Here is a 27,984-nt window from a genome sequence, read left to right on the forward strand (position 1 = left end):
CTTATAATTTTATTGAAATTTTGCTATTAGGTCAAACACACAGAAAAGATGTTATAGCAATAAAAATTTCAAAATCAATCTTATGAGTATCATACTTTTAAAAAAAATAAAGTTCACAGGTTTTGCTGCACTAGCAAAAAAAAAAAAAAAAAGAGTAAATAAATAAATAATAGAAATAAAAAATAAAAAGAAAATAGGGCATCCCAGAAAATGATGGATCGAACAGTTCTTTGAAGAGATTTAATGGTACAGGCCTCATTCAGGCATCCTTTTTCAGATCTCATCAAGCAGGTTGCCCACCTTAAGACCCTTTTGGGAAGCTCGCGTCTTCTCCATTTCCACACTTTAAAACAGTGTTCCAAGTGTCAATTGTCACCTTTTCTGACCATCCTTGAAGCCTGTTTTCTGACCATCCTGTCCAAATCTTCCTGAAGAAGTGCTATTTGGTACCAACCTTCACATCTGTCAATTTTGATATCGTGCCACCTAACCCTCTGTCAATCTTATTTATCAAAATCAGAAACACCGGTGGTTCCAGAACTGGTCCTTGGTGAACCCACTTCTAATTAGGAAAATCTGAAGGGTAACCATTTATTAAAACCCTCAGCCTGCTGTCTTATACAACCTCTTATGAAGATCTCAGCCAGTGCTTTGCTAGAATCCAAATAAACAATGCCAAAGTTATTTATCTAACTCAGAAGTGACTGTGTCAAAATTGCTAAACCAAATTAGTTAAACATGACCTTCCCTTTACCAAGCTGCTTTCCTTTCAGAATTCCATTTCTATCTAAATGATCCTCTCTTGCTGCACTCTTGATCATTGCTTCTATGATTTTCCCTACCACCAAAGTCTGACTGGTTGGTAGTTATCAACTTCACCCTTAGAACTACCTTTATGTATATTAATAATACATTAAACTTCTCTAAAATAGAGTAATCTCACCTGGTGTTTTATTTTATTTCCAACAGAAATAAAACAGGTAAAACAATATCTTCATAATTAACCTTAATGGATTGATGCACATGCTCACTCTTGCTCTCTCCAAAATCATCGGATATATGCCACCAACTGCAGGAGCCTTACTTGCCTCTAGGCACATAAGTTTTTCTAATAAATACTCATCCGCTATTTTAATATTGCTCATTATTCCGCAGTGCTCACCCTCGCTCACACAGCCTTTCTCACCATGAAGGGTCTTTCAGCTGCAAAGTATCTGTTCAATTCATCAGCAATATCAACTGGGTTATCTAAGATTTCTGCACATCCAATATGCAAGGGTTGTTTTTGTTATTTGGTTTTTAGGAGCATTAGCAACTAAGGCCATAATATTGCTCCAGTGATATGCCGTGGTCATCCCCTGACTTTTCTGCACCCTCTGTATTTGGTGGTCACGGGCTCGAACCCCGGTCTAATCAAGAAGCGTGTGCTATGCACTGCTGCTCCTGCCCACCGAGCTACGGAGGTGCCATATGTAAGGGTACAATCTGATTCAATTTACTTGAAAAAATATGAAGACATTTGGAGCTAGACTACAGATTAACAATTCAAACTTTTACAATGGGAGTTTTTTGCTGCAAACTGCAACAGGGCAATGTTTGTTAGATTCTACAATTACATGCTAGCATGTGGTAACCCAACAAGTGCCAACATATAGGCAAAATGTCGATCCTCACTTCAAGTAGAATAAAATAAAGATACAAGAACAAAGGTGGCATTGGCTACTGGGGGGGTAATGTTTCACATACGACCTGCTTGTGAGAAAGTGAATTAGCCATGGATACCTATTCTCATAAGTGAAATGAATGGTAGACTGCAAAGGATTGGTAGATGAGAATGTGCTCAGATATGGAAGACATCATGTAAAACCTGAAACAAATGAGAAAAAAGGAGAATAAAAACTGTTAAACAAAACCAAATGAGCAAATCAAACACTAAAACAGACAAACATTTTTAAAGTTATAAGCAAAAAAAACTGCTTATCACATTCTCACAATTGCTACCCCTTCTCTTATTTACAACATAGACTTTGGTTGGCTCTTATTTATATATAACTGTATCAGCAGCTATCTGTTATTCTGCCTAAAAGTGAATTGTAAATTGTCAAATAACCATAAATTAACATCTGCAGAAACAGACAGCTACTGCTAATTATTATTTAGATATACTGAATAGTGCTCTTCTTGATAAAACTTGATAACATTCTATTCAATGTATGTTATTAATAACCAGCCTTAATGTATTTAATATAAATACATTAATAATAATTAAGTGTATACAATGTTTGTTATTTGGTTTTTAGGAGTATTAGCAACTAAGGCCATAATTGCTCCGGGATATGTGGTGGTCATTCCTTGACCTTTCCGCATCCTCCGTATTTGGTGGTGACGGGCTCGAACCCCGGTCTAACCAAGAAGCGTGTGCTACGCACTGCTGCTCCTTCCCACCTGGCTACGGAGGTGCCAAGTGTATACAATAAACCCTCACTAATATGGATTGATTGGAGGAGAGGTCATCCAGATGAAGCGATAATCTATATAAGTGAACCAAAAGATGGCCTAAAAATAAAAAATAAAAGAAAAATAGAACACAAATAAATGGAAAATTTAACGATATAGGTAGTGCTGATGAAAATAAATAAATAATAATAAAAAAAATACATCACTGCAGAGCCTTTATTTAAAAACTATAAAAAGTCAATACATTTATCAATCAATAGAAGACTCTGAAGTTGTACAGCAGACTCTCGATTTACCAGGATTAACCTGAACATTTCAAGACTCCTAAGTAAAAAAAATATATCCACTGGAAATCATAAAATTCAAGTAATAAATAGAATAGGTATAAACAAATGTTTTGCAAGTCGTAAATATGCAACAAGGAGTGGCATTATGAGTCGTGATTGGGAAATAAATGTACTTATTATCCCACAACCCAAGCTGTCTTCACACCTGCCACTCAAAAACATAACGGAAAGAGAACAAACGTTTAGTTTTAGTGCTTCTAGTGGATTGTTGTTTTCCATCACCACTGCAAAAAGAAACTTTTTTTGTTATTTGTCAGCAGTGTAGAAATTTTTTTTAAATTTAGAAATCATGAAAATGGGTAAATGCAAAAGAGTTGTGCTCTCAAATTGAATAAAAATTTGAAATTATTCAAAAGTTTGAAAACAATGCATCCGTTAAACCTTTAATATGAACGATTATAATGTTGGTGACCAAACCACACACAACACGTAAAAAGTAAAGGGAAGCTATTAGATTTTGAGGGCATATCTATGACTATCAGAAAAACGACGAAGCAGTCTACATATGAAGACCTCGACATGCTAATAGTGTTGTGGTTTAGCCAACAATTATATAAACACATAATATATAAAATATGTTAATTTATGTACATACATACATATAAAGAAGTATGCAAATGAAGCGATATAAGCAATAACACCCATCCAACTCTGAGTCAGCAACAATACTGAACAACACACAAGACAATGTAATGCATGTCCTGTCTCTCTCTCTCTCTACACCATAGGTTCCCACACTTTTTCGGGGCACCGCCCACTTTGCATGACATACATTTTGTAATGACCCCCCCTCATTATAATAGTTTTCCCGCGTTCAAGTCGTTTGATATTTTCGACGTAAATAGCAACTAAATAACAATAACACATTACTGCTTATGCCGTTAAATTATTGAAAAAGTAGTGGCCAATATGTGCTTCATCTTGAACAGTTATTGCTATACCGATTTTGATGAAACATAGCCCATATGTAAAATGCATGCTCGAATAACATTATGCAGAGTTTCATATAATGGTTTAAATATGAAAATTCGGAATACATATTAAGAGATTGCAAATGCATTAGTAAGAATCTTATTGTAATAATTAAAACACCATCAAATATATTACAAAATTGTTTATTTCAAACTTACAAAGTAAAAATAACAAATTAATGTGAAGTTTCATACAATGGTTAAATATGAAAATTCAGAATACATATTAGGAGATTGTATTACATTAGTAAGAATCTTATTGTAATAATTAAAACACCATCAAATGTATTAGAAAATTATTTATTTCGAACTTCCAGAGTAAAAATACAAAGAAAAAATAACAAATTAATGTGAAGGATGAGCCTGATGCATTTTTAAAAGTTTGTTAACATCGGGTTCAACTTTTGTTAAAAACAGTCGTCAATCGTCATGCTCGGTTATATGCAAACGGTTCCTTTTCTTAGATAGTAAATTCGCTACAGCACTAAACCCACGCTCAGCCAAATAAGAAGATGGAAACACAATTAAAAATTTCTGCACTATTTCCCATAATCCAGGGTACAGTGTCGGTACTGATTTCTGAAGCCAGAACTCTTGGTATCCACTTTTGAATTTTATTTTTAGTTCTTCATTTGTTGTGAGTTCTATGAGTTCCTCTTCTAAACTTGATGATCCTGCTATGTTTACATGTGAGAAAGGATCTAGAACCCAATTTGGTATATTCATGTTTAGAATATCCTTGAATCACTCATTGAAATCAACATGGAGAACCTCCAAGTGCTGGCAGTATGTAAGTAAATCTTACTTTTTGAGAGAGACTGCTGAGAAATTTGAAAAGTGGCTATATTCCCCTCGGCCTAGATTCCGCTTGAACAGAAGTTTTCGCACAAAAGTGGCAATAACGTTTTTTGTTTTAATTAAATATTTTATAGAGGTCTGTCAAATAAGTGATGTCATTTTTGGATGTAATCAGGTTGGCCCGCAATCCGTCGTCTCTGTTTTCTAGGAATTCTAATAGTGAATCAAACAAATTGTAAAATCGATTCAGACAAATACCTTTTGAAAGCCAACGAACTTCTGTGTGAAGCAGCAAACGATTGAAATCTTCATCGTTTTCACTAAAAAGTTGGCTAAACAATCTGTCACTCAATGAATTGCTTCTAATCTTGTTGACTGCTCTAATAACGTAATGGAGCGACGTATGCAGGCGTTCACTTAAATTCTTCGCAACCAAATGTTATTATTATTATTATTATTAATGGCCATATGGTACAAGGAAGCCTGAGGCTTATGCTGCACCAGCCAAAAAAAAAATTCCCAAGTTACCCCCTGAGAGAGAGAGAGAGAGAGAGAGAGAGAAGTAGAAAGGAATCACCAAGAAAGAGAAGAATGATGATATCCAGCTCAGGACCCTGGGTTTGCCAAGCCCATACTCACTGACGATGAAGAACACAATGTATAGCGAATACATTTGGTACTGCTTGTTTCAAATGCACTATGAAACCCTTGTGGCGCCCTGTCATTGCTGGAGCACCATCAGTAGCAGCAGACAAAATATTACGAATAGGAATGTCTTTCCCTTGAAAAAACTTATTCATGGTATTAAATATAGATTCTCCCTTTGTATCCGCTTCCAAATTTTTAGCAAATAATAATTCTTGACAAACTTTTTCTTCTTTTATGAATCGTACGTATGATAAGAGTAGTGCTTCATTATTTGGGAGAGTTGATCTGTCGAGTTGAATGGAAAATTGGCATGTCTTCAAATAATCGCACAATGATTTTTCAAAGTCTTCAGCTATTTCATCGAATCTTCTTTGCACTGAATTATTGCTCAAAGGAATTTTCCTGATAATATCTGACGCTGGCTTATGAAGCACAGTGTTTATTACTTCTTTTACTGCCGGCAAGATTGTGTGTGTGGTTTTCCCGCTTTTGCGATTAATAATGAAATATTATAAGAAGCTTGTAATCCGTCATTATCTTGTTTAGTGGATGATGTAAAAAGTTTTGATATAGTTGGACGCTTAAAATATTTTTCTCCTAGTACTTGAAAATAGGACAAATCTTTATCCTTTTCGTCAGAATGCATTTTAGTCAAATGCTCTTGTAGCCTAGAAGACTTCATTGCTTCATTTGAAAATACTTTTTGGCAAATCAAGCACACAGGTAATAATTGGTTCGTAGGAGACTGAATAAAGCCATATTTCAAATACTCAATACTGTACTGTCGACATTTCTTCTTAGATTCAGACATAATGAAGTAATAAAATTTGCAACAATATTCACAAAATAAAAGATTTAATTTACACTTTTTATGACTCCACTTATCTATCAAACTTTTGACTGATAATTGTTGGCAAAGCACACAAAAAATAATGAAATTTATTCCTAAACAGCAAAAATGTACGATTGTGTGTGTGTGTGTGGGGGGGGGGTAAATAAATGATGATGATTTATTCTCACTTATATATTTATTATATATATTCTATATAATATATATTATATATATTCTTTCCAACATACACTGAATAACTCCAATAATTTTTCGCTCTCTCTTACATACTCTACGGAGGAAATATCTACTGAATACAGTTCACTCCGTTAATAGCAATTAGAGTTCATGATATCAACTCTTTTACTTTTAACACATTTCATTAAGTTTCTAACCAATACCTCTAATCACAGACTAGTAACGTACACACCCTTTCTTTCTCTCTCTCTCTCTAGTTATTGATTCTAATATCTATCACTAATGATAAAAGTTCCACTAACTACAGTTCTTTATTGACTGTCCTGTGCATTATTCCTTTCCCGTCTATTTCTTTGTAACATTGTTTCTGTTAATATATTTCTTAAACAAACTTACATGCTATCTTTTCCTACCACCTGGGTGACTTTCCGATCCTTCAGGTCTTCCTCCGCGATTTCCTCTCTGAGCTCGGCCTCTGAAGACTCGCTAGGTGTGCTCCTGGCTCGACACTTAGACGTTCCTACCGCGTACTGGAATCTTTCTCCAGGACCTTTTAACTCTCCATGGAAAACTCAAATGGCCTTCCTTACGCTGATCATACTACCTTTCGCTACTGCCTTTACCCACTAACTAAACTATCATAGTCGGACTTTTTGTACGCGTTTCCCACACTCCCAAAATTTCTTTCCGCTACTCTCACGTGCCTCTCCCTGGGATTCTCCTCCGGATCCTTCCCTTTCAGGTTTTGGACTTTTTTTTCTTGGGCTCTCCTCTCTCCATCACTTTTTTGTTTCAAACTCCCTTCCTTATTTTTTGTCCAATCATTTGGTAGTCCTCCGTCTCTCCTTAATTTCATTCGCTCATTTTTTTTTCTACGTCGTCCCGACCCATGTCTGGTAGGTCGAGCTCCCTTTGTGTTGAGAACATTCGGGTGCTAAGCAATCTCAAGAACTACCCTTGGGATGACCATTCCATTTACCTCTTCTGTCACGCTCTATTTCAAGTTACCGCCTTGAAATTATTTAGAGTACCTTCCATGTTGGTCGGTTTGTACTTTGTTTATCACTCAAACACAGTGTGCTCTCTGATCTGAGGTCTTCCCTTTGTATGGAGTCCGAAACCGTTCTAGGGTGTGGGCATTCTTTTGTCCCCTGCTGCCATAAGTTCGGTACAGCCCTACATTCTGTAAACAAGAACCGCATCAAAACTGGCCTTCCCATTGTACTACCTACCAGTCAGCATCCCTCCTGCTGCTACGCTAATCCGGTCCCTAATGAAATGTACACAGCGCAAGCAAATTCTGCCGAGTGCTTGTCTGTTTTAAACATTAGATATTTTCCAAAAAAATTGGTAAAATTTTATTAACATAATATTTGTAAGAATGGATCTTACACGATCACATATCAATTTATGAATTATTACGTCGGCAAAACGGCCTTGGAAGCTTTGAAGATGAAACGCACTACTGCATTAGTTTAAAATTCGCGCCTAATCTGTCTCAAACAAATCAAGAGACGCGGAGATAAAATTGACTGGTCAAGCTTACGTCATTGGCGTTACCAAGGTGATCCAAGGAGAAAATAAAACTGTAAACAATTTTTGTGGAAAACAGTTGAGCATCATTACTTGCGAACAGTATTTTGCATTGTCGCTCTGTCACAACATTTTGCCTTTTGTAATTGTTGTACGAAAGAATTGCAACGAATTGGTTTTGAAAAACAAAAATATCTTCTTTCCTTTCTTCAGTATGTATTGTACCTACTAACAAAAAAAATCAAGGAAATTCATTTGTTGGAAGCCATACTGGAAACGGAAGGGAAAAAAAAAAAAACTGTTGTAAAACTGATCACCACAATGCGCATTTCATAAAAACAAAGTTTGCTTATTGTAATTGTTTTTAGAGGACTAAATCGGAACAGCAGTTTCATGGATGTATATTTGATCTTCTTACGAACTTTCAACAAAATATTTCTATTCATAGCTGCTTTATAAACTTCGAAAACTGATGTCGAAGGAACTTCGCATGCATCTAACCTGGTGTGCAAATGAAAAACAAAAAAAAAATAAAATAAAATAAAATATATATATATGCTATGAGTAACGGATTGTTTTATATGCATTTGATACCATCAAAAAATTTGAGGGGAAAATTGAATTTTCATTATCACACACGCCCGAAAAATTCACCATAAAGTGTCATATGATTGCTTGCTTGAATTCCAATCTGAGCTGCAAATGTAATTTGACTTCTCTTGCACTGACAGAGCTGCTGTTTGCCGAATGAAGGAAAACAGGGTTCATTTTCCTGAAATTTCCACTTCTTTTCATTCATTTGGGGGGAAAAAACTCCTTAGGGGAGGGAGTTCACCCTTTCTAGTCTGATCCTAAGGGAAAGAGACAGAGAGAAAGAAATAAAAATACTCTTTTGGTGGGAGGAAGGCCAGGAGATTGTCAAAGGTCCACAATTGTGACTTTCATCACAGATGCTGAAGTTCTAATAAGTCAGTTTCATTGCGGATTCGAAAGTATTTTTTTATTGCATTCAGTTTCACAACAGATACAAAATTCTAATAAGTCAGCTTCATCGTAGGATGCCTAAGTTCAGATTAGTCCGATTTTTGTCCGGTGTGCATTCGATAAAAAACCCTCTTTGCTTTATTGTAATTGTTTTTCGGAACAATATTCTGCAATAACCCCCCTGGAAATATTAGCCAGTGAACTGCATTATACATTTCAAACATCGCTGTATAGCTTGTCCTTGAATACAAAATGACTACGGTTACTTTCCTTTGAGTGACCGCCTTGTAAGATGTTTTATTGTGGACACTTTCTTCCAGTCAGTAAAACCATCAGTAGTCGTCCTTTATTGTACCTAAAGTAATTCGTTATGTTGGGAGAAACTGTTTTTGCTCCTAATTGAAGTAGCACTTTCGAATTTTGCCCAAGTCGATTATCAGCACATATTGAAAATTAGAAGGACAGTAAGAGAGTTGATAATTGGTGCCATTGGTGGGCAGCATTCTGACTAACAAATTTTCTGTTTATACTCCAGGATGACCACACGGTCAGAGATCCCAAAATAGAGAAAGAATACAAGAAACCGCACCGCATTTAGCAGTCACGGACTTGATTGTGTGAAATTGCTCGCCATAAACCACAGCAAAACAAGAAAAGTGATGAGGAGAAAATCAATTTTTCAGTGGAGTTTATCTGTTTATTGCAGTTCAGAACAGCATTATGACTGTGGATAGTGAATTTATTCGGCTTCTGTACTAAAACAGAATTTCTCCCTTTGCGACGACATCAAAGTGTAACAAGCAAATGTCTTCTAAGAATAATTTTTGAGCAGCCGTTAGTCGCAATCTGTTACAGTTTTGCAGTTTTGTGAAGAATACACATTTCAAGAAACAACCTGCTATTCATAGTGGATGATCTTTTTTTTTTCTTATTTTGTACACCAGTTTTCGAAGTTTATAATGCAGCTACAAATAGAAATATTTTCTCGAAATTTCGTTAGAAGATCAAACCCAGGGAACTGCTGTTCCGATATTGTTTACTACAAACAATTACAATAAAGCAAACTTTTTTTTTTTATCAAATGCGCATTGTAGTGTTATCAGTTTTACACCAGTTTTTCTCGTTTCTAAAAGATGAATTTCCTTGATTTTCTGTTCGTAGGAGCAATACACGTGGAAGAAAGGAAATACGATCTGTTCACCTTTTAAAAACAGTTGTTGCTGCTGTTTCGCTTTATCGCTTCTTTATGTCAACTCACAGTAGCTCGCGTTGTCACATTTCAAAGGCCCTAGGCTAATTAGGGTGGGTTTAGAAAAATAACAGAAAAAGGCCTAAAAAAATACACACTTGATGTCACATTTTCGTCATTTGCATAAAATCCAATAGAAGGTTTTGAAAACTGAAGTGGGAAAATCGAAGAAAACAGTTCTGGCTTCACCTATAGTGAATTTCCGCTATGTCCACAGAGTAAAAATTATAGAATTTATTAGTTGACCTTTGAACTGGGTACGCTGGATCTGAGGAGATAAAAATATGAATAAGGAGCCACTGACCCCTGGACTGCCTGAACGCCCCCCAATTGCTTCTGAACCCACTATCGCTCCCCTAGAAGACTTCAGCGCCCACTGGGGGGGGGCGGTACCGCCCACTTTGGGAACCTATGCTCTACACAGTCAGAGCGAATCATCTGCCTTCCTAAACCCCCAGTGTCTTTCAAAGTACAGTACTCAACTATGAACAGATTTTTTCGTATTTCGATCTGGATTAGCGAGGGTTTACTGTGTGTATATATATATATTATTCTTTTGTAATATGATAATTCATGTTGTATTTTATTTTTAATATGCTTTTGTAGTAGTTTTACTTAATTTATTTCTATCTCTAGCTTTTTCTGTTGTCCCAGTAGCTGTTTTAGCAATGCATGGGTACGAACAGAGTACATATTGTTATTCTTTTTGTATTATCGTTCTATTGTGGTTTATTCCGTCTTTGTTCATTTTCTTAATTACAAGTATTTTCTTAATTACATGTATTTTCTACACATAGGTATTATAGTTAATACATTACTGGTCTTTAAGCTAGCCTAATCTCGGTTATCTTAATTTTCCATGGCCTATACATTCAGGATTTTTCAACTTGTTACGTATTGCTAAAAAAATCATATCAATTATTGATGAAAAATTGTAGCAATACTATTTTAAAACAATATGATATAATATTAAATATATTTATACATTTTTGTATTACATCACATGGACGTCAATCCCCTACTTCATCGGGGGCTTTGAGCGGATTGACGGTCCATTCGATGTAATGCATTTCTTATTTACCCGTTTCTGTTTGCATCTATCACAGCTTTGCTATTTTATCTAATTACTAAATTCTAAGTTTCTATTTTTAATTTTTTGGTCCCATGTTTATCTTAATTGCTATTAGTAAATCAGTATTATTTATTATAAATTTATTATGAACCCAATTAATTCCCCATAATTTCTACAGCAACTGTGATAGAATACACAAAGCCCAACGGGTAAGTTTATATTTTGTGTATTCTATCACAGTTGCTGTAGAAATTATGGGGAATTAATTGGGTTCATAATAAATTTATAATAAATAATACTGATTTACTAATAGCAATTAAGATAAACATGGGACCAAAAAATTAAAAATTAAAAATAGAAACTTAGAATTTAGTAATTAGATAAAATAGCAAAGCTGTGATAGATGCAAACAGAAACGGGTAAGTAAGAAATGCATTACATCGAATGGCCCGTCAATCTGCTCAAAGCCCCCGATGAAGTAGGGGATTGACGTCCATGTGACGTAATACAAAAATGTATAAATATATTTAATATTATATCATATTGTTTTAAAATAGTATTGCTACAATTTTTCATCAATAATTGATATGATTTTTTTAGCAATACGTAACAAGTTGAAAAATCCTGAATGTATAGGCCATGGAAAATTAAGATAACCGAGATTAGGCTAGCTTAAAGACCAGTAATGTATTAACTATAATACCTATGTGTAGAAAATACATGTAATTAAGAAAATACTTGTAATTAAGAAAATGAACAAAGACGGAATAAACCACAATAGAACGATAATACAAAAAGAATAACTATATATATATATATATATATATATAATAAATATATTAATTTTATTATGACTGCTTGACTCAGTTAAGGACTATTTGCTCTCTTGGCCCATATGAAGATTATTTTTCTCATGCTACATGCATATATCCCTATACAAGTGTGCGCACGCACACACATGCATGTGTCTGGATTGAGTATACAGTGACCGAAAGATATCGACTTAAACTAGTACGCATGCATGCATGCGTACTAGTTTAACAGTTGATATCTTTCAGTCACTGTATACTCAATTTTTTTTTATTTATATATTATTACAAGAACTATTTATTCACACACAGTTACATGTCAGTGAATATGATTTCTTGTAGCATTAAAAAAAAAAAAATGCTGAGCAACAGAATGGACTAATAATCATTTAATAATAGCAGAAACATTTTTTTCATATAAATTATAAGAGAAATCTAAAATAATCATTAATAGTACAACCTATTAGCCTATTTCTTTTTAGTTTATTACCTATAAGCAGGTGGGAGTTGCTCTCCCTCCTGAAAGCAATCACCTCAGCTGATCTAAGGTGAATACATGCTCTCACTTGCTCATATAGAGAATAAATTAAAATTAAATAGACTATTATAGACTTATATTTTAGCTTTACTTTGAAGATTCAAACTAATGATGGAATATATCTATACTAGAATATTACAGGTTCAATCTACTGTTTTTTTAAAATTGTTCACTTTAATAAAAAGCACTACAATTTCCAGAATATGCACTATGTAGTACAAGGCAAAATATCATAGGAACCAGAGTATGTGAGATAACTATAAATAACAAGACTGGACACAAGGGTAAACAAATTGCTGTAAAAAAGTTCACTGTTCAGAGTATAAATTATTCTCTGTCTGTCTGTCTCTCTCTCTCTCTCTCTATATATATATATATATAAAAGACATTCAGATGCATTTATTTATATATGGCATAAATTTTTTTTTTTTTTTTTTAATACTTTAGCAGTCATAGTGAATTTGTAACACCATCATCATCAGTCATATGGATGACTTAAAAATTCATTTTTGTGTTTGGTAATCTATTCAGACAGACAGCATTTAGGTTTCTGGGGGAGGAAAAAAAAAAAAAAAAAAAAAAAAGGTGCTGTAATAAATGAGTCATCTGAGGCTCAACACTAATTGAAAATTTTAGTATTTCCCTTATGATGAATGTGAAATAAAGATGCTATACTTTTTGAAGAAACATTTTTCTTGAAAATTAACAACTAAGTTGTTCTTTAAGTGGCATGGTATACGAATAAATCAAAATGTAAAATACTGAAAATCTACGTACCTCAACCTGAGAGAGAGAGAGAAATTTTCAATTTCTTCAAGCTATACAGATGATTTTCAGAAATTCTGTGGTACTTCTTGTACCACTTATTAGTAAATAAATCTGATGAGTATAACGAGCTATTGCGCAGAGAAAGAGTGGGCCAGTAAATCAGAATGTCTTATAATGGGGGATTTTAACTTTCCAGATATTGACTGGAACTTGTGGATTGGTCACTCTCACACTAGCAAGACTTTCGGGGATTCATTGGTTGACTGTTTTCTACAGCAACATGTTCAAGAGGCAACCAGAGGAAGTAATACTCTTGATTTGATTATCAGCAGTGATTATTCATGCATTAAGCATTTGCAGATAAAGGAACTACTGGGTGACAGTGATCACAACATACTGATGTGGGAATTACTTAAAGATGTAACTATCATCAATGCTAAAGGGAAGAGCTTTTGCTTTCGTAAAGGTGGCTACAGTGGGATAAACTGATATGTTACCAATGTTGAATTCTAAAGGGGAAGCCTTTAGGGACTTAATTTTGGAGCCTTCTAGGCTTTTCATTCCAACCAAGAAATACTGTTCAAGGTGTAGGACTAAATGGATGTCAGATGAACTAATGAGGCTCGTGGCAGAGAAGAAAAATGAATGGGATGCATGTACAGTATCAGGTGACACAGAAACCTACGGCAGATATAAACTAGTCTGTAATCGAAGGCAGATTATGAGAAATCCTTGGCAAAGGATGCAAAGAAAAACAGCAAAGAGTTCTTTATTTATGTAAACTCTAGAAGGAAAAGGATGAATCGGATTGGACCACTTAACAGTACACTACTCAAACTGGATCTAGATAAGTTGGGCAAATGGGCTGAGAAGTGGCAACTGAAGTTTAACATTACAGGGAGGTGATTATCCTGTTATACAGGGCAATGGTCAGGCCACACCTAGAGTACTGTGTACAAGACTGGAGGCTTCATTTTAGGAAGGACATACAGTTGCTAGAATGAGTACAAAGAAGGGCAATAAGATTGATGAGGGGGACAAAGGAGTGCTCTTACCAAGAAAGGCTTAAGTTCTGCAAATTGCAGCGCCCGGAGAGTAGGCAACTGCGAGGTGATCTGATTGAGGTGTATAAATCCTTGAATGGGTTGAGCAAGCTGAATGCTGATGGGATTCTTCCTCTTGCTCAGATTAAGAACCTGAGGTGACACAGATTCAAATTGAGGAAAGACAGTTGTAGAATAGATGTGCGGAAATTTGCCTTTAGCCAGCGGGTAGTTGATCGGTGGAACAGACTTCCTTTTTTTGTGGAAGTTAAGATAGCCTAAAGACAGGCATTTGGAATGAATGGAGGGGTGAAATGGGAGGGGTTTTTTTTTGGCCGATGCTGCATAAGCTTGCTTTCTTGCATCATATGCCTCTACTAATGCTAAATGAACTGCTATCCTTATTATACCTCAACTTCACACAGTGTAGTAACAACAGCAATTGTTACTAAAGAAGTCAGACATGTACCACAAAATGTCTGAGAATTTTCTGTCTTATGAATTTAAAGTCAGATTTCACTCTACACAGGTACAGTGAAATGACTTTAATTGGTGTTAGGTCTCAATCACCAATGGAGGTTAACTTATTCCAGCAATTAATAACTCAAGTTAAGAATAAACTGCTTGCAATCCAGTATGAACCACTTCTCCTGTAATCTGAACTTATGATTCCTAGTTTTGGAATCATTAATAATTACAATAATTATACATAATTATAATCATTTATCTTACTCCCAACCACAATAAGGAGATTCAATTACATTTAAGTTTTATTAGCTTTATTTAATTATTTTTAAGCATTTAAACAAACTATGTTTAAATATTTGAATTCAATAATAACCCATAATCAATAATATGAAAATCAATAATAACCCAGGATATACAAAGTTACACTTTAATTAATAATTAGCTAAATCATTTAACTATGTTTATGTAGAATTATAATTCTGTAGAAACATTTGAAATATTTCAGTATGAAATTTGTTGGATATAACCCAAGATAACATAAGACTTTTTTTTTTTTTATTTCAGTTAAGGCTGGGAGTTCCAAATCTTAATGAAAATTTCATGAAAACATGTTCATTGGGAGTTATGTGGATCACCAAACTGGCAAGCTGAAACTAATTGGGCACTTATGAATTTTCGTGAAAGCATCTAAAAATCTCATTTGGAAAAATAATAATAATTAAATCAGAAATGCCTATAAAATTCAATTTCTATAGTAACTTTTCTGGTTTCAAGATAATTCCTTGGCTTAAGTTATCTTATAAAGAGCCAAATTTCTAGAACCAGATGCCCTTCCTGAAGGATTCCAATTCTCTGCTCAGCAAACAATCTAATATCACATTAGACAATTTTATATAGAAGCTTGAAGTGTTCTTTAAAAACATTACTGGCTTTATGTATACTTCATTTATATTTATACAAAGAAGACCATACCTGGTAAGTGCTGAAAAGGCACAGAATTATTTTATTTTTTCCAATTCCTAATTTTCCAGCCTGATCCGTTGCCATTCCAACTGTAGCTAAAAATGTCGGCTTGGACACCAGCTCAGGAGTGTTTTCTTTTGCAGCTAGAAAGAAAATGAACAAAATATACAATATGAGTATACTGAAGACCTTCAAAGTAATTTATCTTCAGATTTTCAATAATTCTGAAAAAATTAACTTCATCACGAATTTTTACGAAAGTAATTTTTTTTAAAAGCAGTTGATCTGTTGACCAATTTATTCTTATTTTGTAAAAGGATTGTGGAGCTAAAACATCTGACATACAGCAATTCTCGGCAAGGTAAGGAAAATTGATACTAGTTCAGGGGTCCCCAAACTACAGCCTGCAGGCCAGGTGGCCTGCAGATATTTGAATTAGATCGTAAAAATTAATGTTTACATTAGATCACAATAAAATTTATGAAAAACACATTTTACAGATTATTTTAACATTAGTCCGTTGATTAATAGTGCCAATGCCTCAGTGTCGTTAGCTTAGTCTTGTTAGATAGTAATTCTGTTATTTCCACTCAAAGCTATTCTTTGAAACATTGTTAAAATAATCCATTAATCTTGACCCTGTCATTAAATAGAAATAAACATTAGAGACAGTAATTAGGAATTTCCTAATCCCCTTCCAGCCTGCACACCAACCCTTATGTCCAGAGTATGGGAGCAAAGATCACCCAAGGCCACCACTACACAAGAATTCCGGATCCAGGATAAAACCTGGCGCCAAGCAGCATGGTCTGATGATTGGTATCGGTAAGATCCTGAACCAGCCTGCACATGAACCATGATTATCAGAGTATGGGAGCAAAGGTCACCCCTGGCTTCTACAATACAAGGATCCCAGATCCACGATAAAAACATGACACTATCCTATTGGTTAATGGAGTTAATCCCTCTGCTATAAATTAACTGTTGGCAGCCTGTATGAACAAAAGTTCTGGTAGAATCGGTAAGAAGAGGCTGTCAGCAGGTATGAATTTAATCTCTTTGTATTGCCTTAGATTTCCTGTTTTCTATTGTAACAGCAATTCAAAACTAAATACTTTAGAATCGTAATTTGCAAATTGTAATATTTGTAACTGCAACTGTATTATCCTAAAACATTCAAATTTGTAGTTCTTTCTGTTCTCCCCACAGCATTGTCTGATGATGGGTCACCTTATTAAACGATATTATAATTATAATTAACAGAGCAGTAATGGCTCAATATATTCTACGTTATAAGTAAATTAGTTTAGAAATGGAAGATTTACCTCTATGACGTCTTGTAGAACACTTCAGTGCAGACACACTCCGTAGTTAAATAATTATACAAATAGATTACATGTATTCTGCTCCCTTGTGGACAGAATCAGTGATCCAATGTACCCCGGAATCGGACACCCGTGAACCCCAAAATACATCGAATCGCCGCCCCAATCTTTGAGTGAGAGAATACAGTAGGTCCGTATTTTAAAAACAATTCAAATGATTTGAGACCAACACAGAGCAATATCTGCATCAAGTCAAACACATCCATAATAAATTAAGAAAATACCTTCCCCTGAATGACTGGTCAACCTTGAAAACTACTATAAATTTTCGTCACGAAGCACTCGCTTTGGAAATTAAAGACCGTCACAGAAATAAACTAAACAGGCTATCCCAGATATCTGACATTCCACACGCTAATTACCCCGAACCACCACTTTCAACCTGCGTCACAGCTTCCCAGCCCCTTGTCACTAATCTCTCTAAAAGCTGCCTAACCCGTGACCAAATTTTGCTTCTGTCCAAAGTCAACTACAATCTAGCCCCCCCCACCCACAATTTGCCTAAGAAAACTTGTTATAGATGTTGAATTTGGACTTCGGAACATCCCACAGAAAGACAATCATTCAACAGATAAACCAGGTAGTGAACAACCCTAAAAGACCACACCTCCCCAAATTAAATAGTAAAGAAACCTCAGCACTAAGTGATCTTCAAAAAAAAAAAAAAAAATATCACGATACAAAAAGCTGACAAAGGTTGTAGTTTTAGACAAGATTATATCATCAAATTAAATTCCATAGTATCAGATACTTCCACTTAAAAAGAAGTCAATCCGGACCCATTTTTCCAATTTAGTCAACCAATATAATAAGAATTTAACAACATACCGAAAAAACAATTACATTATGATGGACCAGTTAAAACAATTAAAAGCTAGGACGTACAATTATAAAATTTGTTTCTCTGCATAACATTTAAAGTTATGCAGAGAATACAGTTTTCAGTAATTCGGAATTTTCTCCACCCCACCAAATATTTCAAAAATTCACGTGGCTTGCTTCTCTAAAAGTTTGTGGACCCTTGTAATAGTTCATAACAAGACCTGCTTTATTTTGTTTACTTCTTACAGTTTTAATTTTTCAGATGATATTTTCAACTAGAGGATACATACAAAATGGATTAACATTAATAAGTGATTCAATTTAACTCCGAAGGGTAAGAACCATATAAAAAAAATTCATAACAGAATGTTGGCAACGTATAGTGAATAGTGCTACTCAGAAACTGCTGCTGTAGAGTAGTTCAGTAAGTTTTGATAAGAGAAAGACATTACAGTGGCCTGTGGTAGCGGGTTCCACAGATGAGTAAAGAAATTCAATGCACCCTGTAGAAACAGTAACTGGAGCTTTAGAGATTTAAGGATCCCTTCGTCAGCTGTGTGAATACATATATAAATATCAAGTACGAAACATTACAAATGGAACGTGCAGAGTGTGGTCACGCTGAGTAAAAAGAGTGTGCATGAGGATATGCGCATGCTAAAGCATCACAGTGTAGGTGATTGTTGTAGTTGTTGGCTGTGTACATGGGCTGACTGCCAGGGTTTGCCATGCTGTAACACTACAGACTGATTCTATGATTAGGCGTAAACACACAGCTCTATTTGGTTAAAAACGCTATGACAACCAGATATGTGTAGTGACTCAAGCCACAGTTGTTGACGGTAGTGTTGCATTGACCAATAATGCTCTGCAACTGTAGAGTGTGCAGAGTCAGCTAACTGAATGGCTCTATATGTTCAGAGAGGCGGTCTTGGAGCCTTCTGGCAGTTTCTCCCACATAACAACTGCATAAAAAAAGGGGACAGGTGTCTTCACCCTCGAGACAAGAGATTGCAATCCTCTACTGGGAAGTTGTAGGCACTTTATCCAGTACCCACATAAGATCTTAAAAATGCGATCTGAAGTGCCCGGGTAATATTCACTGTGGGGTGAGGGGGTCAGATGTGCGGCAAGCTCACGGGCTTGTAGATTGCACTTGTCCAAGACATCAGATCTTATCTTAGAAACTTGCGCCTGGCATCCATAGAGCTGGAATGACTCCAGGCCTGAGAGAGAGAGTAGTGCGCTGACCTATAGTTGGTAAATTGGCCAGAACACATGGGCTTTCGGTATACCTAAGTTTCCACATGCAAGCCTACGCACTTCACCAGGACATCCAGAAAGGAAAGGGTGTTGCTCAGCTCTAGTTCTATTGTAAACTGAATGAAGGGAGATAGGGAGTTGAGATGTATTGGTTGTGTCTCTGAACCTAGGGGATAATAGTGAAGACGTCTTCAACATAGCAACAACAGAGGGTGACAGGGACAGGCAGGTTCAGGAATATTTTTTCCTCCAACTCCTCCATTGCAATGTTAGCAACAACAGTACCTCCACTTTGCACATTGATGCAAGTGACATCACATCATCCCTAAATGCTGCCGTTATAAGGTACCCTTCAATCATGAATATGAAGTGTAACTGTTTCAACTTTGGCCTTCGAACCTTGGGGGTATGGATTGGCTATTTATACCTAGAGCTGCAGAGCCACTGTCAACAAGTCCAGACTTGTCCAGGAAATCAGAGGTTTGGTTTCCCCATTAAATCTTTTCAAAACTGATTCACATTCTTTGTTCTTAGGCTATCCACGAATCTGATATTTGCCGCTCGCACCAGCGGCATAAGTTTGTTGGCCTACTCTGAGAGGTTCACACTTCCAACACCCGCAAGGATCCCTCAGCGGACAATTCTCACTTTGTCTTAAACCTCAGCAGCAAGCACTTATCTGATGACCAGACCAAATTCCTTGCCTTCGATATGAAGTTCTCTAATCTGCCATGTACACCTCCAATCACATAACTTGCTATGGGGGTAAAGGCATCCTTGAACTGCCTCCCCGAAGATACTAAAAACGAAATTTGTTTCAAGACAGCTTCAATTCTTCAGCATGTCTGCCCCACTGCCTCTAATCTCAACTGTCACCAACATGCCACCCTTAATTGTCAGAAACAACAACTCCATAGTCATTCTACCCTCTGACAAAGGAAGCAGCATGGCTGTGGTGGATCGTCCTGAATATCTAAATGAGGCTCTCTCTCTCGTCTACTCAATCCTAACGTCTATGAACTGATGCAGGACCCTCCCATCAGTCTTTGAGCAACTGGAATCCAAGGTAAATAAATTAATGATTGGTTCAAGTCCGGGAAGGTTTCAAAATCTATACATTGGCAATTACACACCACAGGCTGCAAGCTCTCCCGTTTCTATGGCCTACTGAAAGTGCACAAGCCAGGCAATCTTTTAAGACCAATTGTCTCTTGCTGCAATTCTCCAATATACAAACTGTCAAAGTATGTGGCACGTCTGCTAACACCCCTAGTAGGAAATACCAGTCACACCATTTCGAATAGTGAGGAATTCTTGCACCTCACCATTATTGAAGACAAGATCATGGTATCATCTGACATTGTCTCTTTATTTACTTCCATTCCTGTGCATCAAGCCATTGTATATACAACACACTTTTTGAATAGTGACATCAGCTTACTGGACAGAACGTCTCTATCCACAGAGGATATCTGTACTGCCCTCAATTTGTGCTTGTCCAGCAGTGTGTTCACGTTTGGTGACTCTCTCTTCAGACAAATACATGGCACGACTATGGGTGCCCCCGTCAGTTCCGTCGTTGCTAATATTGCGATGGAGGAATACATATTCCCGAACTTGCCGGTCCCTGTCACCCTCTGGTGTTGATATGTTGATGACATCTTCACTATTATTCCCCGAGGTTCAGAGACAACTAATACATCACAACTTTTTCTTCCTGGATGTCCTGGTGAAGTGTGTGGGCTCGCACGTGGAAACTTAGGTATACCGGAAGCCCACATGCTCTGGCCAATTTACCAACTATAGATCAGCGCATGCCCCCTGCCACCTACTGTGTATTGTGCACGCACCACTCTCTCAAGCCTGCAGTCATTCCAGCTCTATGGACCCCAGGCACAACGAAGTTTCTAAGATAACAGCTGACCTCACTAACAGTGGCTATCCCACCTATGTCTTGGACAAGTGCAACCTACAAGACAGTGAGCTTGCCACACGTCCAAGGGTCCCCCCCCCCCCGCCCCAGAGCAACGACACAATATTTACCGCTTACATCCATATTACCTGGGCACTTCAGGTCGCATTTCTAAGATCTTACGTGGGTATCAGATAAAGTGCTGCAACTTCCCAGTAGAGGATTGCGATCCCGTCTCGAGAGTGAAGACACCTCCTCCCCTTTTATGCAGTGGTGCAACATACCGCATCACATGCCACGATTATGGCAGCTGCCACGTAGGAGTAACTGCCAGAAGGCTCCAAGACTGCTCTCTGAACATGAAAGGGCCATTCGATTAGCTGACCCTGCACACTTTGCAGTTGCAGAGCATTATTGGTCAATGCAACATGACCTCAATCCCAGACGTAATACCGAGGTGGTTGACCAATCCTGCCACTACCATCAACGACTGTGGCTTGAGTCACTGCACATATCTGGTTGTCATAGCATTTTTAAACACAATAGAGGCATGCGTCTACACCCAATCATGGGGTCTGTAGTGTTACAGCATGACAAACCCTGGCAATCAGCCCATGTATGCAATCAGCACCTACAACAATCACCTAGTTCTACACTATGATGCTTTAGCATTCGCATATCCTCGTGCACGCTCTCTCTTTTTACTCAACATGACCATGCACTGCACAATCTGTTTGCAACGTTTCGTAGTTGGTATTTATGTATGTATTCACGCAGCTGACGAAGAGATACTTAAATCTCGAAGGCTCCTGTTAATTAATTACTTATTAAACCCAGTTACTGTTCCTACCAGTTGCAGTGAATTTCTTTACTCAAGAGAAAGACAATTTGATTTATTCCAGACAGCCACAGAACATACTGTTGACAATATTAAATTTTTGAGAAATGTGACATGCAATAACAACAGGGATTAAAAAAAATTATTTTGGTTTCAATGATATAGTAGTTTTAAATGTATTGCTGCAGAGCGAAAAACAACAGGCAGTGCTTGGTCACTCACTAGAACTTCTCTGCCATAGCATTAGTAACGTAGGCATAATATAGCCGAAGCAGCTTTTGCGGCATAAAACCACAAACAACAACAACATTAGTATGGAGTGGAAAGTCAAGTGAGTGATCTTGAGCCAAAATTACCCACCTGACTTCCCTGTTGTTTTTCTCCCTACGTTAATTGTGCTTATAACAAGTTAGAAGTACATGAATTCATCCTAACAGCATTTCTATACAGCATTCAATTCTTGAGGAAGGAGATAAAAAATAAACTCAACTACTGTAATCATGAATTTTCATTAACATCCCCTTCAATCTTGCTATAATGTTTAAATCTGTTTAAGTAAATGGCTAATGTATCTATGCAATATTTTAAGTCATTATACCTTATTAGAGGGACTAATGTGGTAATACGCAGTTACTTGCTTTCATTATCCACAGACTTTCGGAAGAGCAAGAGAGTGTTTTGTACAGTTTTACTGTAAGGAAGTGGATGTGAGAAAAACAAGTCATGTGACATGTAGGTTGTCACTTTTGTCTCTGGTAATACGTGCAGGCACGTGCATTCCATGCATTTATAAAACAAAATGTGGCTTTGAAGGTATTCATTTCGAGAGGAAATTCCTGTAGAAAATAACACGACAGGTTTGGGAAATACAGTGAATTGAAACCTCCATTGCTTTTCGTTATCCGTTTATGACTTTTTGTTTTTTCGGAAGCCGCACTGGATGTTGGAGAGAAGGTCATTTGATTCTAAATACCATATTAAACGAAAATTAACCATTCTCTCCAGAATTTTGCACATACAGCTAGTCAGAGCAATAGGTTGGTAATTAGTAGTGACTTTTGGATCCTTTCCTGGCTTAGCAAAGGCAAGAACGATTGCCTTGAGCCAGGAATCCGGAAACTGCCCTTCAATAAAGATTCTGTTATATAGAAAGAGCAGATAATCCATAGATTTTGGTGAAATATGCTTAATCATTTCATAATGGATGGCATCTGGTCCAACAGCACTTGCATTGGAAAGAGTGAGGGCTCTTTCCAGTTCCTCTATAGTGAATGCCATACATTCTGAATCCCTGCAGTGTGCCAGATGCAAGATACGTGGGCACTCCCTAACAGCTGATGAAGAATCCCTATTTGTGCCAAATGTCGATCAACAGATCACAACCATCAGGAATATAACACTTCCCAAATGAAATGCCTAAACTGCCAAAACATGCAATTTCTGAAAAAATGAGAAAGCAACCTAAAAATATAAAGTAGAACGTGACGTCACGTACCAGGAAGCAAAATGATGCACCTTTTCAATTCAATCAAATAAGCTGTCATTTAGCATTAGTAAAGGCATATGATGCAAGAAAGCAAGTTTATGCAGTATCAGCCAAAAAAAAAAAACAAAAAAAAAAAAAAAAAAAAAAACGCAATGATTAAACCCTTGGTTCATTCCAAATACCTGTCCAGCTCAGCCTTAAATTTATTTAGGTTATCAACTATTTATTTAGGCTATTCAACAACAAAAGTTGGAAGTCTGTTCCACCAATCAACTACCCGCTGGCTAAAGGAAAACTTCCACACATCTATCCTACAACTTTCTTTCCTCAATTGGAATTTATGCCCTCTCAGGTGATTATTCTGAGCAAGAATCCATCAGCACTGAGCATGCTCAAACCATTCCAGGCTTTATATACCTCAATCAGATCACCATGCAGGTGCCTAGTCGTATTACTAAGTATAAGAAAAAAAAAAAGGAAATGCTAAACCATATTACAAATACAGCAAATTACTGCTGTCTTTTTAAGGCTAAACATTGAAAGGTGCAATTCTGTTCCTATATACCAAGCTAACTAATAATAAAATGAAATAAAATAAAGACAAAACAAAGAAACACTTTCCTCTACCATCCAAACAAATGCTTGACCCCCCCCCCAATTTTGATAAATGCATTAAAAATGGGGGGGGGGGGGGATAAAATGCAAAAAATTCGTATTCTTTGGTGGAATTGTGGGAGTTTTTCTCCTTGGGTTGTGTGTTTGCACTGCTGGAAGTGGAGAATTCCTTATTTATTTTATTCCAATTTATTTCATTTTATATTGGCTTAGTACATAGGAGTAGAATTGCACCTTACAAAATTTAGCTTAAAAAGACAGCAGGAATACGCTGTATTTGCAATGTGGTTTAGTTTTTCTTTTTTTTCGTAAGTCTTAGAAAGATTACCACATCAGTATCTATAGTAAAGTGTGCGTGCGCGTGCACGTGCATGCATGTGTGGGTGTGATTTTTAGATGCTATGGCATGAGCAATGATTATAGATATAATATTCTCAGGCTATATACCAAATAATAGTCAAATTACATCTCAGTTAATTTTAGTTCGAAGGAACTTAAAATGCATCCCAATGCTGATATTTACCGAATTGTTTCTAGACCTGGGATACAATTGCGACAGTTTAATGCTGTGGTAACAAGTCTTGAAGCATTAGTAGACACTGTGCAAGATAAAAAAAATAAGAACAGAAAAATGGGGGGGGGGAAATAGTTTACATATCAAAATTGGCAAACAGAATACTGTTAAAAAGATTTGCCATAAGCTGAATAAAAATCTGACCTTGTCAAATGGCTTATGAGTGTTCTCAGACATTGCTAATCACTTCAGCAGGCTAATGGAGATTAAATTATATTAGTTATTAGTCACTGATTTAATGGACTGTTGATTTGACTGGATTATGTTTCAAAATTTCACATGATCATAGTGACAAAGCAAAAAAGCATTATTTACATCAGTAAATACTGCATTTTTTTTTATTTCATTTTCCCCTCACAAGATGGAGTGCTTACTGCCATGGCAGCAAGGTGCTACCATAGCAACCTTTTTATAAACTGAAAGGGAAAGAGTATAAGCAATCTTCAGTGTTTTTTTCAAATATAACAAATGCAAATGGAAAAAAAAAAGTTATATATAATTGGATTATTATGATTTAGATCAATATTAACTCACATATTTGCATTTGGTAGCCTAATGATTGCATCAATGTTTCAATTTGCATTTTGGTTTGTTACATTTGCTTATTCAACTTACAGAGAGTGGCCATAACATACTACTTTTTAAATTTGAGTTCTATTTGTTATTTGTTATTTACTATTTCGTTTGAATCATACAGAGACATCCATTGGCACTTTGCTGGATAGCAGACAATGATTGGAATAAGATTCTTTTTTGGAGTTCACAAGTACCTTGTTGACTGACCGCATCAATGTTTCAATTTGCATTTTGGTTTGTTATATTTGCTTATTCAACTTACAGAGAGTGGCCATAACATACTACTTTTTAAATTTGAGTTCTATTTGTTATTTACTATCTCGTTTTAATCATTTAGAGACATCCATTGGCACTTTGCTGGATAGCAGACAATGATTGGAATAAGATTCTTTTTTGGAGTTCACAAGTACTGATGTTGCCTTGAAGAGTTAGCGATTCTGAGTTTCCAGTTCGGATTGTATGGGGAAATCCACTGGCACTTTGTTGGATAGTGGTCAATGAATGAAATACAATCTTTTTTTGGAGTTCAAAAGAGCTAATGCTTCTTTCCCGTTCTATTTATTATTCATTTACAAAAAAAGTGATATTCATTCTTTGTTGGGTGCAAGCATGATTTGATTCTTTATGGTACAAAGGCAACTAAGGCCATGATGTGCCAAGTCCAGGGTGCAAGCATGCATCTCACTGGGTTAAGGTTAAGTGCTGGAGGAGAATATTGCTTTGTTTTGTATTCCTTATTTTATTTATATTACTTATATTATTTTATTGTATTTTTAGGTTACCTTGGTATATGGGACAGAATCACCACTTATGTAGTTTAGAATAACAGCAGGAATCTGTTGTATTTGTAACATGGTCTATTATTTCCTTTTTTCATAAGTCTCAATATTTTAAGATTTTTTTTTTCCTATTAAGATATTATTTATAATGAAACATAAAAGGATATTCAGAATGCATCATTAATATCAATACGCTACAAGGAGTGTAGTACAGTGGTCCTTGATTAACGATACCTTGCTTTATGATGCACCTCTCATAGGGCTCCATGCATTTGATTAACAATGAAAGACTGACTCAACAAGGTTAGTACAGTAACATTATCAGCACAACAATGTTGGGCATCGTTTTCAATCATTCAAAGCACTCACAAGCTGTGCATTTTTGTTTTGGTCAATTTCAATACTTTGAAGCTATGCAGTCATATTTATCAGCATTCAGAGACTATCTCTATGTTATTTTTGTTGTGACTGTGCAAACCTTATTTGTCCACTTTCTGTGATTGTCATAAAGTTGTACAATTTTACTAAATTAAATAAAGTCATATGGGCCCAAAAGCAAGTAGGGAAGTAAAAAGAGCAAGAAATTAATTTCTGTGCAAATGAAACAAGAAATCATTTCAAAATATGAAAATTTTAAAGTAGGTGCACTTGCAAATGAATATGGTCTCACACTTAATAATTTTGAGAATCATTAGACAAAAAGATGCATTTAAAACAGTGAAAGTGATGGATGCTTCTACCAGAGTTTTCAAAGGGAGAGAATTAACTGAACAAATGGAAAAACTATTAATGCTATGGATTGATGAAAAACAAATGAAAAAGTGATCTGTGAGTACTCAATGATAGGGCTAAAGCTATTTATGGTTACTTTAAACTTCACAATCCTCAATCATCTGATTCCCATTTTGAAGACTTTAGAACTAGTAAAAGATTGTTTAAGAATTTTAAAAAGAGATCTGAAATTAAAATTATAGCTAAGCAAGGTGAAGCTGCAAGTGTAGATAATGAGGCAGTAGACAAATTTAAGGTTGAGTTTTGTGAATTGATGGAACAGGAAAGCTTTCTTCCTCACCAAGTGTTCGATGTCAACAAGACTTGCCTCTTTTGAAAGATACCCAAGAGAACCTACATAAAGGATGCAGCTACTTTTCCAGGGCATAAGCCTGTGAGGGACAGGTTAACCTTGTTGTTAAAGCTTCTGGTGACTTCCCTGCAGGATATTCAAGCAACAAAAATTTATCAGAGATGGACTGTGGGTGCAGTGGAAGCCCAATCAAAAGGCACAAGAGACCAGACAGCTATTTATTGAATAGACAATTGAAAATTTTGGTCCTGAAAATTCGGGCCAGAACGACATTCCAGTCCTTTTTCTAAATGTCATAATAGAGAATCATTAAATTTATACACCTAATATTATGAAACAATGGCATAATCAAAGGGGAGAGAGAAATAATATCTATTTTACCCACTGCTACTAAAAATATATATTAATAGTAATCTTTAAAATTAACAGATTTATTTAAAAATTTATTTAAAAACAAAAATATAAATTTCGCAATGAAACTTAATCGTTTCTTACTAAAGTACAATGTGTTAGATAAGAGATCCAACGAATGAGATATACTGTGATGCACGTGAATGCTGAATTTTGATTCGCCATGAGCTGAATGCCAGAACTGGTTGTTCTATGAACTGTGATCATATAGTCTTCTAGAGAACGACGTACAGGTTTTTTTTTTTTTTTTGTTTGTTTTTTTTGTCATTCATTAATGTATTATATATATAATATGTACTTGTGAGTTTATGACCGATCTCTACTATTTAGATTAATTAATTTATTTATTACTGTTTCTTCTGATGTAAAAATTAATTTTTACGGGATTTTCAATATTTAAAAATTAAAAGAAGAATTTTCATTAAATACAAAATGAGCAAAAAAGGCAAGCAAACAAAATTAAATAGATTTCTTGATAAAAAACTGAAAATGCAAGAAAATGTACAGACGTGGAAATGCTAACAACATGACCTCTTCTTTTCCATCAAGATATAAAGATGAGAG

At 35.9% G+C, this 27,984-nt stretch overlaps 1 protein-coding gene across 4 annotated transcripts in view; it reads right to left on the reverse strand.

Moving 5' to 3' along the window:
* The window catches only part of Lamtor3 (Late endosomal/lysosomal adaptor, MAPK and MTOR activator 3), a 118,562-nt gene that overhangs the window by 34,811 nt on the left and 55,767 nt on the right, over positions 1-27,984 (reverse strand). For all 4 annotated transcript variants that reach the window (XM_090379760.1, XM_090379763.1, XM_090379762.1 and 1 more), the window contains one exon: positions 15,685-15,818. In XM_090379760.1, coding sequence (XP_090235886.1) covers positions 15,685-15,818 — 134 coding nt within the window. The remainder of the gene's footprint in view (positions 1-15,684; positions 15,819-27,984) is intronic.

Source organism: Mastigoproctus giganteus, chromosome 8 (assembly GCF_048544385.1).
Source record: "Mastigoproctus giganteus isolate SK-2022 chromosome 8, ASM4854438v1, whole genome shotgun sequence".
NCBI lineage: Eukaryota > Metazoa > Arthropoda > Arachnida > Uropygi > Thelyphonidae > Mastigoproctus > Mastigoproctus giganteus.